The sequence below is a fragment of the Pseudorca crassidens genome, chromosome 18 (assembly GCF_039906515.1).
Source record: "Pseudorca crassidens isolate mPseCra1 chromosome 18, mPseCra1.hap1, whole genome shotgun sequence".
Lineage (NCBI taxonomy): Eukaryota > Metazoa > Chordata > Mammalia > Artiodactyla > Delphinidae > Pseudorca > Pseudorca crassidens.
In genome coordinates this window covers 1,150,273-1,162,868 of record NC_090313.1, presented here as the reverse complement: position 1 = coordinate 1,162,868, position 12,596 = coordinate 1,150,273, and the positions used below count along the sequence as shown (strand labels likewise).

The following is a 12,596-nucleotide window of genomic DNA, read 5'->3' as shown; positions in this document are numbered from 1 at the left end:
AAAACTAAGCTTATTAAAACTGTCTGAGGAAAGCAGGAATGGTCTGTGAAGGGTTAGACGCTCTGACGAGTTGGGAGAATCACCTCGGCATACTCACTAGAGTTAACTGGCTCCTGGTGACAGTGTTTGGGGGCTGCCCGATTCTGGCTGTATCACAGGTAGCCGACTTCCCAGAAGAGACAATATTACTACACCACTCTTTTTATTTCGCTCTCAGCCTCCCTTTTCTGCTCCAAAAGCTCATTTTCTTATGCCATCAAAACCAGAAACTATGATTTCTACCTCTAAACGTGTAAGAAATATTTTCAGGAATGGTCCCTATTTCTCGGCCTCAACTAAAGCACAGGTTCCCAAATTCCCTTCCCAGAGACCCTCACCCGGCAGGTCTGCGGGGAGCCCAGCTCTGCAGAGACCCTCTAACGTGGACTCTTCTCCTGGGGAGCTCACGGAAATGGCCCTGAGGGCGACGGTAGCACCTTCAACATCAGCGCCAAAGCCACACGCGACTCCTGACAAACTCCTCAGTCTTCTCGTTCTCCTTCAACAAATTACTTCAGAGAATCCGGAGGGCGCATTCAAATAACACAGGGCCTCAGGAGCAGCCCTGCCGGTCTGGGCGACAACGGGGCAGACGGAGAAGGGAAGTGTCTGCATGTTTCGGGGGCAGGAGATCTTAACAGTTTCTAAAAGTTAAATTCATTAAGTCACCAGAACGTGCTGTTTGTTCCCACTTAGAAGCAGCAATGTGCAAGGATATAATTCATCTGCTAACAATGTTCTCAAGCCCAAGACAGCTCTTTGGATGGACCCATACAGCCCACCGTTCTAAGCCCGAGGGTGGCCCACTGTCAGCACGGGCTCCAGAACCACTTACTCTGGTTGGGACTCCACCGGCTTTGCTGTGCTTCCCCCAGGCTCACACCACCGTCCCCGCCCGCCTGCCAGGGCGGCAGAGGCCCCCCTCACCTACCCACTCCCTCTCCCGGAGACATACTGTGACCACAGGTGCCACCACTTCCTACCCCAGGGCGGGGTCCGGGGCCAGCAGGCCTGGAGCTGGCGGGAAAGGCAAATCATCGCCCTACCCTACCCGCCTGGGGCGGCACCCGGGCCTTAACAGGCTCTCCGAACGGTTCCTACACAAGCCGGGGGTGAGGGGCACGGACGTGTTTCTTAGGTTGAAAACCTCTCAGCCTTAAGGCTTCAATGCTAGCCTCGCTCACCTGACCCCTCTGTTCCTCAAGTCTAGCAACAATGCTTTCTAGGTCTCTGATCTCTGTGAACAGTTACCTCCACCCCCGTCTTGAGCCTCTTCAGAAAAAGGAAGATGGTTAAAAAAAGCTCCCCAAGTATTTATGCTCTGAAATCCTTGCTTTGTACTCTTTCGTTGCACTATATATACTGCCCAGCTCATCTCGACTCAGAAAGTCCTCACCCACCTCTCAGCCGACTAATAAGTCTACGCGCTCTGTCCTTCCCGCTCTGCCCCGGCCATTCGGGCATTTAGGGGCCATGAGCCCGTCACCGCCCCGGGAGCCCGTTCCTCTCTCAGGCAGAGAGAGAGGATAAGGATGGAGTGAGGACACCCTCCGCACAGAAGCAACTGTCAGCAGCAAATAAAGCGGCAGCAGACGTTACCAGAGTGATTTCTCCACGATCTGGGTCCTGAAAACCTCCTCCTGGTCTAGGTTCACGGTGCAATAACAGTCTCGCATCTTGTTTGGCCCCGGGTAAGTGGGAAGATTTTTGGCTTCACCTAAAAAGCAAACGTAAATCTATCATCAGTTTAGCATGGAATTATTCAGTCTCCTTGATAACCACAGACACCTTCCCAATGATGGATTTCTCTCACAGCAAGGCACCCGCTCACTTCTGTACGTTCATTAGCTCTTCACGAGGTCTCGGTTTTCTTGCCACCAAAGTGTTGATGACAAAACCATCTGTACTGTTACAGTGTAAGGTAACATATACATTAACCTCTAAAGCAATGGATTCCTATAACAGTAGTAATCCATTGGCCTAGGAATTAAGGATTGTTTCCTTTTACCCACATTGGTCCCTTTAATATTTTTAATGTTTAAATTATGGTAAGATACACAGAAATTAAAATGTATCCTCTCACCCACCTTCACACATACAGCTCAGCGGCACTGCAGTTAACTCTATTCACACTGCTGCACAATCAACCTACAGAACTCCTTCACCTCGTGAAGCTGAAACTGCCCCCACTAAACAACAAGCCCCGTGTCCCCGCCACCGCCCAGCCCCTGCCGCCCACCTGCTGCCCAGGCACCTCTCAGAAGTGGAACCACACACTGCCTGTCCTTCTGGGCCTGGTTGATGTCACTGAGCACAATGTCCTCAAGGCTCATCCACGTCATGGCCCGAGACAGGATTCGCTTCTTTTCCAAGGCTAATGTTTTGCTTGTCTATTCATCCCCCGGGTCCCTTTTCATTTTGAATTTAATTTGATAGTATTAGGTCAAAGTTGGGGCAATATTAAGGAGAAGGACTCTTTTTTTACTGATGAGTAAGCTACGAACTCCAGCTGTTTAGAAGTCGGTGAGGAGAAGTCTGGGGTGGGGAGACCAGCCACGGGCCATGCCTCCCCGACACACGCTGGAGAAAAGGGAGGAGCTGCCAACGGCCCCGTGGAATCTTGGACGCCATGTCGCCTTTGATCTTGGGTCTGACCGAAGACCATTAGTGAAGCCGCAGCCGCTGGACCCTCTGCCAGAAGCTGGGAGTGCACCTGGGCTGCAAATGTGAGCAGCCCCTTTGCTTGTGGACTGATAGGGAGCAGAGGGGCTTGCAACCAGGGAGGAGAAGCCCCCTCCCTGGAAGGAACCCCCACTGACGAGCTCCCGCCTCCCAGGGGCCTCCTGTCCCCCAGCTGGGCGTTTTCAGGCACCAGACCCAGGGCCAGGAAGGGGGCCGGGGCTGAGCACCCAGCACCCACCAACGCAGCCCAGTCCCGGCCGACACCTGTTAGTACCACCCAGGGCCGCGCTACCTCGCGGCCGACACCTGTTAGTACCACCCAGGGCCGCGCTACCGCTTCTGGTTAAAACCGAAGGAAAAGCAGCAACAACAGAAAGCAAACCAAAACCTCAGAGCTCAGCCCCCAGAGGAGCCGCGCCCGCACCCCACAAACACACTTGACGCCGCTCTCGGGGAAACACGCAGGTGGCAACTTCCTGCTGCCCAGGGTGGAGGTGAGCTTGACGGGCCGAAGTCTTTCTCTCAAACTTCCGATTGGCCTTATTGCTCGGGACGGAGGAGAGCAGCAATGAACAGAAGTGGCTCAGTAACTGGGCCAATAAATCGAGTGTTCTGAGGCTTCCTAGCAGCCCCAGCTGTACTCTGCACAGGCGGGTCTGCCGCACACGCGGCCGGGACACCAGGCCTCTCCTCCGGGCCTCAGCTTCCCCGACCGTAAAAGCAAGACAGCACACATCTCCCAGCCTCCTCTAACTCAAAACGTTCTAGGATGTTTTCTTTTGGGAATCGTCGGTGACTCTCAGATGGTGAAGAAAAAGAAATAACCAATGAATGTTTTCCTAGGGGTGCGGCTATCCTCACGGTACCTCACGCCGCAAGGCTCCGGGAAGCGCGTCCACAAGCGTCAGGCACAGAACCACGGACCATCTGAGAAGAGGCGCGTGATCCCGCCCGGCTTCGAGCCCGCTGTTAAGTGTCCAAAGACAGACTTTCCGACGGCTCCTGGCAGATGTGAGCAGTCACGTGGGCACACACAGGTGCGTGCGAGGGGCGTGACGACCCACATCCGAAGGGGCCCAGCAGCTTCCCGTCCACTTTCCAAACTGATTTACGTTCACAAATCTTCCCCCTAACACAGCCCGGCTCTGCTGACTTTCCAGCTGACACCTCTAGGATGTGACCCTATTTCCTGCTGGAACTTTTTGGGCAACAAATGAGATATTTAGCTGCAAATTCCTGTGTTTCTTAAAAGTAGAAAAAAAATCCTTTTTTTTGGAAAGTCTTATTGGAGATGGCCATTGGTGGAAAACACAGAACTGGGATTTTTTTTCTGTTTATTCTCGGAAGAACCTCAGAACACAAGCAGCGGCAGCTGACACTTCTCTTCAAGGACAGAAGAGACGGACGCGCCTCCCCTGAACAATCGGGTTAACAGCTGCGAGATACCGAACTACCTTGTGTGGCTGTGAACGTGGCCTGGCTCCCCGCCTCCCAGCCCTGGCCCTGCCCAACCCCACCGGTTACAGAAACATCCCGGTTGCTATGACAGTGGCGACACCAGAGCACCGGCAGGCAGAGCGGAGCCAACATTAAGGAGCGGTTCAGGCCAGGAGGGTTGGGAGTGGGCCGGCACCCGGTCCTGGCCGTGTCGTCTGCCCAGGGTCCTCCAGCTGGGGACCCCACCGTGGCCCAGGGGGCTGGGCGGGGCGTGTCCCAGCCACACTCAGAGCAGATGACGTCTCCTCCAAGCGTGTTACTTTCGCCAAAGGCCGGAGGCCGCTCCCCTCCCTGGAGGCAGATTAGGGGCCTTTCCATGACCCTTTCTCCAGTGTGGGAGGCATTTGCCTAAGAAGGTAAAGCCATGCCTCGTATACCTTTGTTGAATGACTGGATGGATAAACGCCTGCAAGGAAAAAGGAAAGTAAACTCTGGTTTCAGTCTACGAGCCAAGTCACATTTCATACGCCTCCCTCCCGTTATCCACGTCTCCAAAACGTACACTGTTCACCCACCAGAACTGTCTGCTGGTGGATTTGATAAAGACGGTACATTGGCGCCCGGTGCCGCCTCTGAACCCTGAATTTACACGGAAGCAAAAGGCAGCACTTAAAAATCGGTGATGAAACAGCACTGAAACAGCAAACCTATTCCTGATCACAGGCGCCACACTCGGGGTGATCACGGCCAGAGAGCCCCAGACCCACAGGCACCTGACCCGGCGGAGGGAAGGGCCACGTGTGGCTGTCCACGCCTCCCGCAGGGCTGTGGGCGGTCTTCGCGGCACCGCTAGGCTCTGCCCTGACGAGGAAGCCCATTGCCCTTGTGGGGCAACAACGCTGTCTGCACCCCAAGAGGGGTGTTGGAGGTCTAACCGGCCTGGGCACCGCACGTCAGCCAGCTCACCTCCCAGGGGCTCTGTCTTGTCTGCTGCCCTCGAGAAGAGTGTCCTCAGCCACCCCAAGAGAGACTCCCAGCCGTGAGCTGGGGCCTCGAGTCTGCCACATCCACGGAGTGTCGGAACTTTGCTCTTTCCTACTCAGTGTGTTGGTTTTCACCTCAACTACAGGCCAACCTCTGCAAATAACACCTAAACAGGTACTCGAGCCCAGTGCACTAGTCCTGTAAAAGCGAACCTCCCTGGCCCAGGGCCTCTGTGCACAGAGGCAGGACACGTGGAGGAATTAGAGCCCCCGGTGCTCCCGTCTTTCTGGTCATTCTAAACACCTAACGGGTCTACAAATTCTGGCAGCCAGCACAGCTCATGATACCTACGTAGAAGCCTATTGGTCTCAGAAGATCACTTTCATGACTAAAACATCCTATTTCCAAGAATATGTTGTTGACGGCCTTGCTAGGTGACTCTAGCACTAGATATTAAATAGAACAAAAGTCCGTAAAACCTGATGAGATTGGACTTTATAGTCAAGTTACCAACAGCCTCCTCTACTGCACGCTGAGTTACAAGTCAGGAGACCTCCAGGCTGAGCTGCCAGACCCCGCAGGGCTCGGCTGATGTCTGCGCCCGGGGAGGGGCATGACCAGGACACGGGAAGATTTACTAACATGCATCGCAGGTTTCCTCCAATTTCCAGAAGGAATAGGTGACACCATGAAAGACAAGTTTAAAATAAGGCTGTTAAAATGGAAATTAAACGTTTAACATATGGTGAGAGGGAGGAAAGTTACACCTATCCAACCCCACCATGAGTGGTCCCGAGTTTCCCGGTAGCTAAGGAACAAATGGAAATGTGGCGGAACACACACTTCTCACGATTTACCTAAAAATGAAACACACCAGCTCTCCAGGAGGAAACACCATGAAAAGAGGGGCTGGCATGGCTTCCGAGAAAATCTGACAAAAGATGCAGAAACATGCTCAAGGCTCTTTTCTGTCCTCAGCAGGTGGGGACTCGAGTGACAACCTGTGAGAATCGCTTGGCACAGGGGGGCACGCCGACGGGGGCCGAGGACGCTGGGCGGCCAGGAGTCCCAGGAAGAGCCCGGTGAGGCCCCATTCCGCACGCAGACACGACAGGGTCGCCCCTCAGGCCCGGGGACCGCGGGGCGGAGGGACCCTGGAGGAGCCTCTGGTCACCCCCTCCTCTCTGTGGACCCCACGGCCGCGCCTGGTCTCGTTTCCTCTCTGCGTCCAGCACCCCAGCAGCGCCGGGCAGATGACGAGCGTCCCTGAAATGTTGGTTCCAGGGATTAAAGGAGAAAGTCTGTGATGAAATGACCACGCACGGCAGCTTCTGAAGACAGTCGCCAGAGACACGACGTGGGGGCAGTCACAGCTCCTACTCTGCTCCTCCGAGGGGGACTCCCGTGTCCCTCCCTTTGGTCTGGGCTGGCCTCAGGGCCCTGACTGACCAGCAGTGACTGCCGGCTCCCTGGGAGATGTCAGAGCCATGTGCTTCCACCCTGGCCACTGGACACCCTCTGTCCCTGAGCCACAGGCCAGGCCCCGGAGGCCACCGCTGGGGGGGCAGTGCAGCTGCCTGGACAACCCGGGCCAGCCTAGCTTCCCAGCGCTCCACACTGGTGACGGACGCGTCTCGTGCCTGCGGGGCAGCCCGCCCACCAGCTGCCCCCCATGGCTCCAACCAGGCCTCACGTCCAGCCCGAATCCCTTGGCCCCAACGTTGTGAGATGTGATAGCACAGCTGTCAGACGCTCACGGGGCTCTAGGCGAAGCAGCTCTTCACCGGTCCCCTCCCTGCACACGGTGAGGACTTAAAGGTGTGACTAACCCAGCAGTGGAGAGCCCAGGAGACACCCAGAGTCCCTCCAGGTGAGGAGACCCTGCCCTGCACCCCTGCTGCCTTCTGACTCTGACTCAAAGTACCTCCAACTCTAGTGAGAATAATGATGAAGGGCGGCAGCCGTGCAGCCGGGGGACACCCGGGCTCCAGCAGCACCGTCGACAGCTGGGCGAGTGCGGCGATGACCGAGGGCCTTCCGGGCTGGGAGCTGCCCCTCAGGTCTCAGCTGGGGGCTGGCGGTGAAGGCAATGCTCTCCCTACACGGGGATTTTTCAATTCTGAATAAGTTGACGCCATTTAAAACTGGTGATTTAACGTTTTCCTAAGCCAGGACTGCCGCTCCTTGAGAAAACTCAGAAGATCCAGCGGAGCTGGGCCACGGCCCCGTCTTAACAGTCCCTGGCCGGGTCGGGGCAGCCCCTCCCAGGGGCACCTGTCCGCCCTCCTCATGTGCTGTGACTGTCAGATTCTATCTTGTCGCCGCCCAGAAGACTTGTGGAAAGAAGTACTGACGGGACCCCCAGCTACATGAGGGTCTCCTCCTCCCGCCTGAGGCCTCCACCCGCCCCTGGAAGCTTCCGTCTCTCCCCGTGGCCCGAGCACCGGTCACCTGGAGGGACGGGAATTTCTGGCTGGCTGGACGGCCCTGCACGGCTTGCGGGGGTCCTCTGGGGCACAGATCTGTGGCACTCCTGCAACCATAAAATGCAGGGCTGGCAACACCTGCCGGGCTGCTCGGCCCGGTGCCCCGACACCCGTGGGAACCCCCCAGCTTCCGAGCTGGTGGAAAATGTCGGGGCTGCAGGGGGCGCGTGGGCGCCTCCTCCACCCTGGGCTGTCCCCCCCGCCCTCAGAGCTCCTTCATGCAGAGCCCGGCAGACCCCCTAAGGCAAGGGGGCGTGGAGAACCCTACACACTTCTCTGCTTGAACTGAGAAGGCCTTAGAATCTAAAGAAAAGTGCAGTTTAGGCTCCTGGGCAAGAAAGAACGCCTATGGCACGAAGAACAGCAGGTGGAAAGTCGTCCATTTCCCCACGTTCCGGCGGATTTTGTGGACGACGGCGCAGCCCCAGGATCGTTTAGATCTTCCATCTGAACTGAACTCAACCTATTCAGCACCTAAAAACGCACAAAATATTAGCTAACTTTGCTTTTACTTAGAGGCTGGTCTCTTCCCATCGGGAAAAAAAAGCAAGTGCTATTCTCTTGTGCTTTTCCAATTAAGCTAGAAATGAAAATAGTGCTCTTGGACAACAACCCAATCCTGAAATAAAAGCTGTACAGTTAAGCCCAGGGAAAAAGAAACTTGTTTCCTTTAGTTTCCGAATGCTGTGGTGAAGGGGTACTTCCGATTCCTTGGAATCTGAAACTTTGTGCCTCTGTTTAGGACGTCCTTCTTCCCCTAATGCTGCATTCCTAAGGGCTGCTAAGGCCAGAAAAGAACAAGCGGCACTTACTCTGCCCCCCTAACCCTGGGGACACACCTGAGGGGCCTCGGGGACACTGGAAACGGGGCAGCGGGCGCCCCAGCGGGCACTCGGGGGCACACGGCCCCCCCTCCAGGGCTCCCTCTGGGGCAGGACAGGAGGGAGGAGTGCTACGTGACATACACGCTCACTCCATCAACAGCACGGTCAAAGGCCCCACGACTGAGACACAGCATCTGACCAACGTGCCGGTCGCCACTGCCCCGTGCGCCGGGTACCCCGAGCAGCTGTGCCTCTGCTCTCGCCCCCGGCCTGCGACCAGCCTTGGGACCCTCCCCACCCAAGCTCTGGGCACCCGCGCCTCGTCTGGGTGGAAGTTCCCGCCCGTCTCTCCTGACTGCGAGCCCCTCGAGAACAGGAGCAGAGTCTGAGGAAGCCGGGGCCCTCCCGAGAACCGCCGTTTGACACATTCGAATACATGTGTAAACTGCAAATCTCCCGATTAACTTTCACATGAGAAGATGTTGGTTAGCTGGTTACTAAGATCAATGAAGAAGCTTCTGGAAAACAAAGTAGGGAAAACACCTAAGAAATAAACAGGGACCAAGAATATCATTACGTGCGGCATCGTGACGACTAAAGCAGCAGCTGAAGACTGTCGGCAAGGCCCCCCACTCCCCGCTCGGCTGCACGACCCCGTCCTCTGCTCCTCTGTGCTTTGCTTTTACTAACTGCACAGGAATCTCTAGGAGGTTATCAGTAAAAGGGTGGGGTGAGAATTTCAAGGTAGCTGAGAGGGTGAAGGAGAAAAAGGAAACAGAGGTGGCAGGGATATGACTAGATTTTTTCTTTTTAATGAAACAAACTAAGGTGAGGATATTGTGGAAACTTCGGGAAGAGTGAGGACCCCTGGATACGAGCTCCGCAAGGGCAGGGAGGCCACCCCTAGCATCCCTGAACATGTGGGCAGCGATCCGGAGGTGCCCGTGAGCACAGACGACACAGAACAGAACACAACCCTTGGGACGTTTCCGCGCTACGAGACCCAGATGTGAGGGGTGAGGGAGGGACCCAGAAGAGAGCCAGGAGAGGTGGGGACACCCGGGCCGACACCTGGCAGTGGGCATATGGCCAGACAGCCATGCTGCACGTGCCTGGCATGGACAGGTGTGTACGTGCATGGTTTTTTTTTTTTTTTGCGGTACGCGGGCCTCTCACTGTCGTGGCCTCTCCCGTTGCGGAGCACAGGCTCCGGACGCGCAGGCTCAGCGGCCATGGCTCACGGGCCCAGCTGCTCCGCGGCATGTGGGATCCTCCCGGACCGGGGCACGAACCCATGTCCCCTGCATCGGCAGGCGGACTCTCAACCGCTGCGCCCCCAGGGAAGCCCTACGTGCATGTTTTGATCTCTGTTTTTTAACAGATTTATCGCAGTAGGATCGGGGGACCATGAAGTTCACCCATTTCAAGTGCACAACTCAGTGCTTTTAGCACATTCACAGCGTTGTGCAACTCACCCCTCACACCCCACACCCACTCCCAGGCCCTGGCAACTTCGTTCCGCCCGAGGGGCCTCGTGGTTTGACCGCGTGTCAATTCAGGGTTCAAGCTGCTTCCCCTCACGCCTGCAGGGCCCCATCCCAGCCGCGGGAGCAGCTCGCACGCATTGAATGGTCCACATTTCAGTCCCATCCTCGGCCTCCTTCACGGGCTGCAACGTGCCGGGTCCTGCTCCCGCTGGAGATCCAGGGTGAACAGGAGCTAGCGCAGCACCCAGGCAGCAGCGACCACCAGGCCGCGTGAGCGCCGCGCGTGAGGACCGGGCAGAACCCCCTCTGCCGGGGTGGGGGGCTGCTCTGCCTCCCACTGAGTGACAGGTCCCTTCCTGGGACCGAGAAGGCAGCAACAACGAGTGCCCGGACTCAGACTTTCTGGCAGAAGGGCAGCTTGTAACTTTCATACACCTGTACCGCGCTGGCAAACAGCTCTCGTCTGGAGCACCGATTCGCAGGCCCACCACCGCGTCTGAACACGCTCTTTCCCAGATCCTTGCTACAACTGAGTCGTCGAAATCATGCATCTCTGCGTCTGAGAGGTAAAAATGCTGTGTGTGCTTTGCCCTCCGTTTGCTAGGAAGGGCTCTTTTTGAAGGACCTGATTCCATTCCATTTATCTGGGAGTTGAAGCCGCTCCCAGCCTCTCCTGTCCCTCTTCTCTGTCCTCCGAGGACAAGGGCCCCAAAACCAGTCCTGACAAGGGTTAGCACACCCAGCTCTGACGGAGGCTGTGAAAGCAAGGGTTAGGGAGCCGAGACCTCCTTTGCTGTCACATTCTGATTTTCCAGCTGTGTCTAGATCCACCCTCCCGACTAGCCCTACAGTATCCTGTGGTGCACTAACTGGAGGGGCTGGGACCCCCGCACGGCTGACGCGGCAGGGCGTCTGCCCGCCCTCCAGCAGGTCCCCCGGTGAAGGCCAAGGACCCTCACCTCGGGCTAAGGGCTGCCTGGCTCCGCTGCAGCCCGGGTTTCTGGATTCTGACAGCAAGACATTCTTCACAGCTTGCATTAGTGTTATTTTGAATTCAAGGAGGAAAGACAATCTGGGAAACATGAATCTGGGGAAAGTCGCCAAGTGCGGCGCAGCCACGAGCCCCGCTGGTCTCGATGCGCAAAGGAAGACGCTGGTCTCCAAAGACCCCCACTCCACTGGCAGAAAGACCCAGGTTCATTTTCCAGAAGCAATCCACACGTGACCCCACCCTGTATATTTTGGGACTATTTTTGCTTTTCTTTCTCCCACACCTTTCTCTGAAAGAGTCCTGTCTTGAACTTGAGGAAGAAAACACAAAGCGGTGCAGCCAGGGTGGGAAGAAAAACTTAAGCACAGAGTCACCAACCAGCCCAGCAATTCCGCTGGAAAGAAGTGAAAACAGGTGCTCAGACAAATACTTGGGGACTTCCCTCGTGGCGCAGTGGTTAAGAATACGCCTGCCAACGCAGGGGACACGGGTTCGAGCCCTGGTCCGGGAAGATCCCACATGCCGCGGAGCAACTAAGCCCGTGCGCCACAGCTACTGAGCCTGCGCTCTAGAGCCCGTGAGCCACAACTACTGAGCCCGCGAGCCACAACTACTGAAGCCCGCGTGCCTAGAGCCCGTGCTCCGCAACAAGAGAAGCCACCGCAATGAGAAGCCCACGCACCGCAACGAGGAGTAGCCCCCGCTCGCCGCAACTAGAGAAAGCCTGTGCGCAGCAACGAAGACCCAACGCAGCCAAAAATCAATAAATAAATTTATTTATTCATGCTGATAACACATGGTGTATCCTCCGTGTTGCCAGGGGGGTGGGATGAGACACGTCCTTATAGGCGACTCAGAAGCTCTAGAACTAGACCACGTAGGGGCACACCATGTAAACGTGCCAAATGCCCTGAACTGTGCGCTTAGGAGCGGCTGCGCTGCTGAATTCTACGTTATGTGCATTTTACGCGAAACGAAGAAAAGCTGGTTACGGGCGTGGACAGAGCGCTGGTTGTTCAGTGTGACCATGTGTCGTTCACGGCCACGCACCTCCCCAGACCCTTTTCTGGAGAGAGAAAGGGTGGGAATAAATAAATACCTCTTTTGGAGTATGCATTTGATTCGGTTGTTTTTCACTTGTACTTTTTTGTTGGGGTACAACGCACAGTCGGTAAACAGAGCTCCACGAGTTTCCCTACGTGCACGGCCGGGTACGATGGGGAACGTTTCCGGCGCTCAGCACGTCCTCAGGCCCCTCCCCACCCAGAGCCTGGCCCTCTCGGAATTCCACAGAATCATCGGTTTTGCCCACTCTGTACCTCATAAAAATGGAGCCAAATCCACTAACCCACTCGGGGTTGCACATGGTAATAGTCTTTGATTCTGGTTTATAAGCTGAAGTAATTTTATGAGAGAGCGCCCCTCTTCTGCCGTTTGCTGACCCACTGCTGAGGTCCACACACCAAGGGCAAACACTCGGTAACTGCCTTTTATTTACCAAGTTTTCAAAGAATGAATTAGCTCCCTGTTGCCCTCAGAAGGTGGATAATTTGGGTTTTTTGTAATTTTTTTGCAACCTTTGTTTTTTATTGAGATGCAATTTATACAGCATAAAATGCAACCTTTGGAAACGTACGATTCAGTGCTTTTTAGTACAGAGTTGCAC

General features: G+C 55.8%; 1 protein-coding gene across 3 annotated transcripts in view; it reads right to left on the bottom strand.

Annotated features, from left to right (window-relative positions):
- The window catches only part of RASA3 (RAS p21 protein activator 3), an 89,168-nt gene that overhangs the window by 51,710 nt on the left and 24,862 nt on the right, over positions 1 to 12,596 (bottom strand). For 2 of the 3 annotated variants that reach the window (XM_067713014.1, XM_067713015.1), the window contains exon 2: positions 1,639 to 1,756. In XM_067713014.1, the coding sequence (XP_067569115.1) occupies positions 1,639 to 1,756 (118 nt within the window). Of the gene's footprint in view, positions 1 to 1,638; positions 1,757 to 12,596 lie in introns of those variants that run through there. The other variant, XM_067713016.1, reaches the window with a different exon arrangement.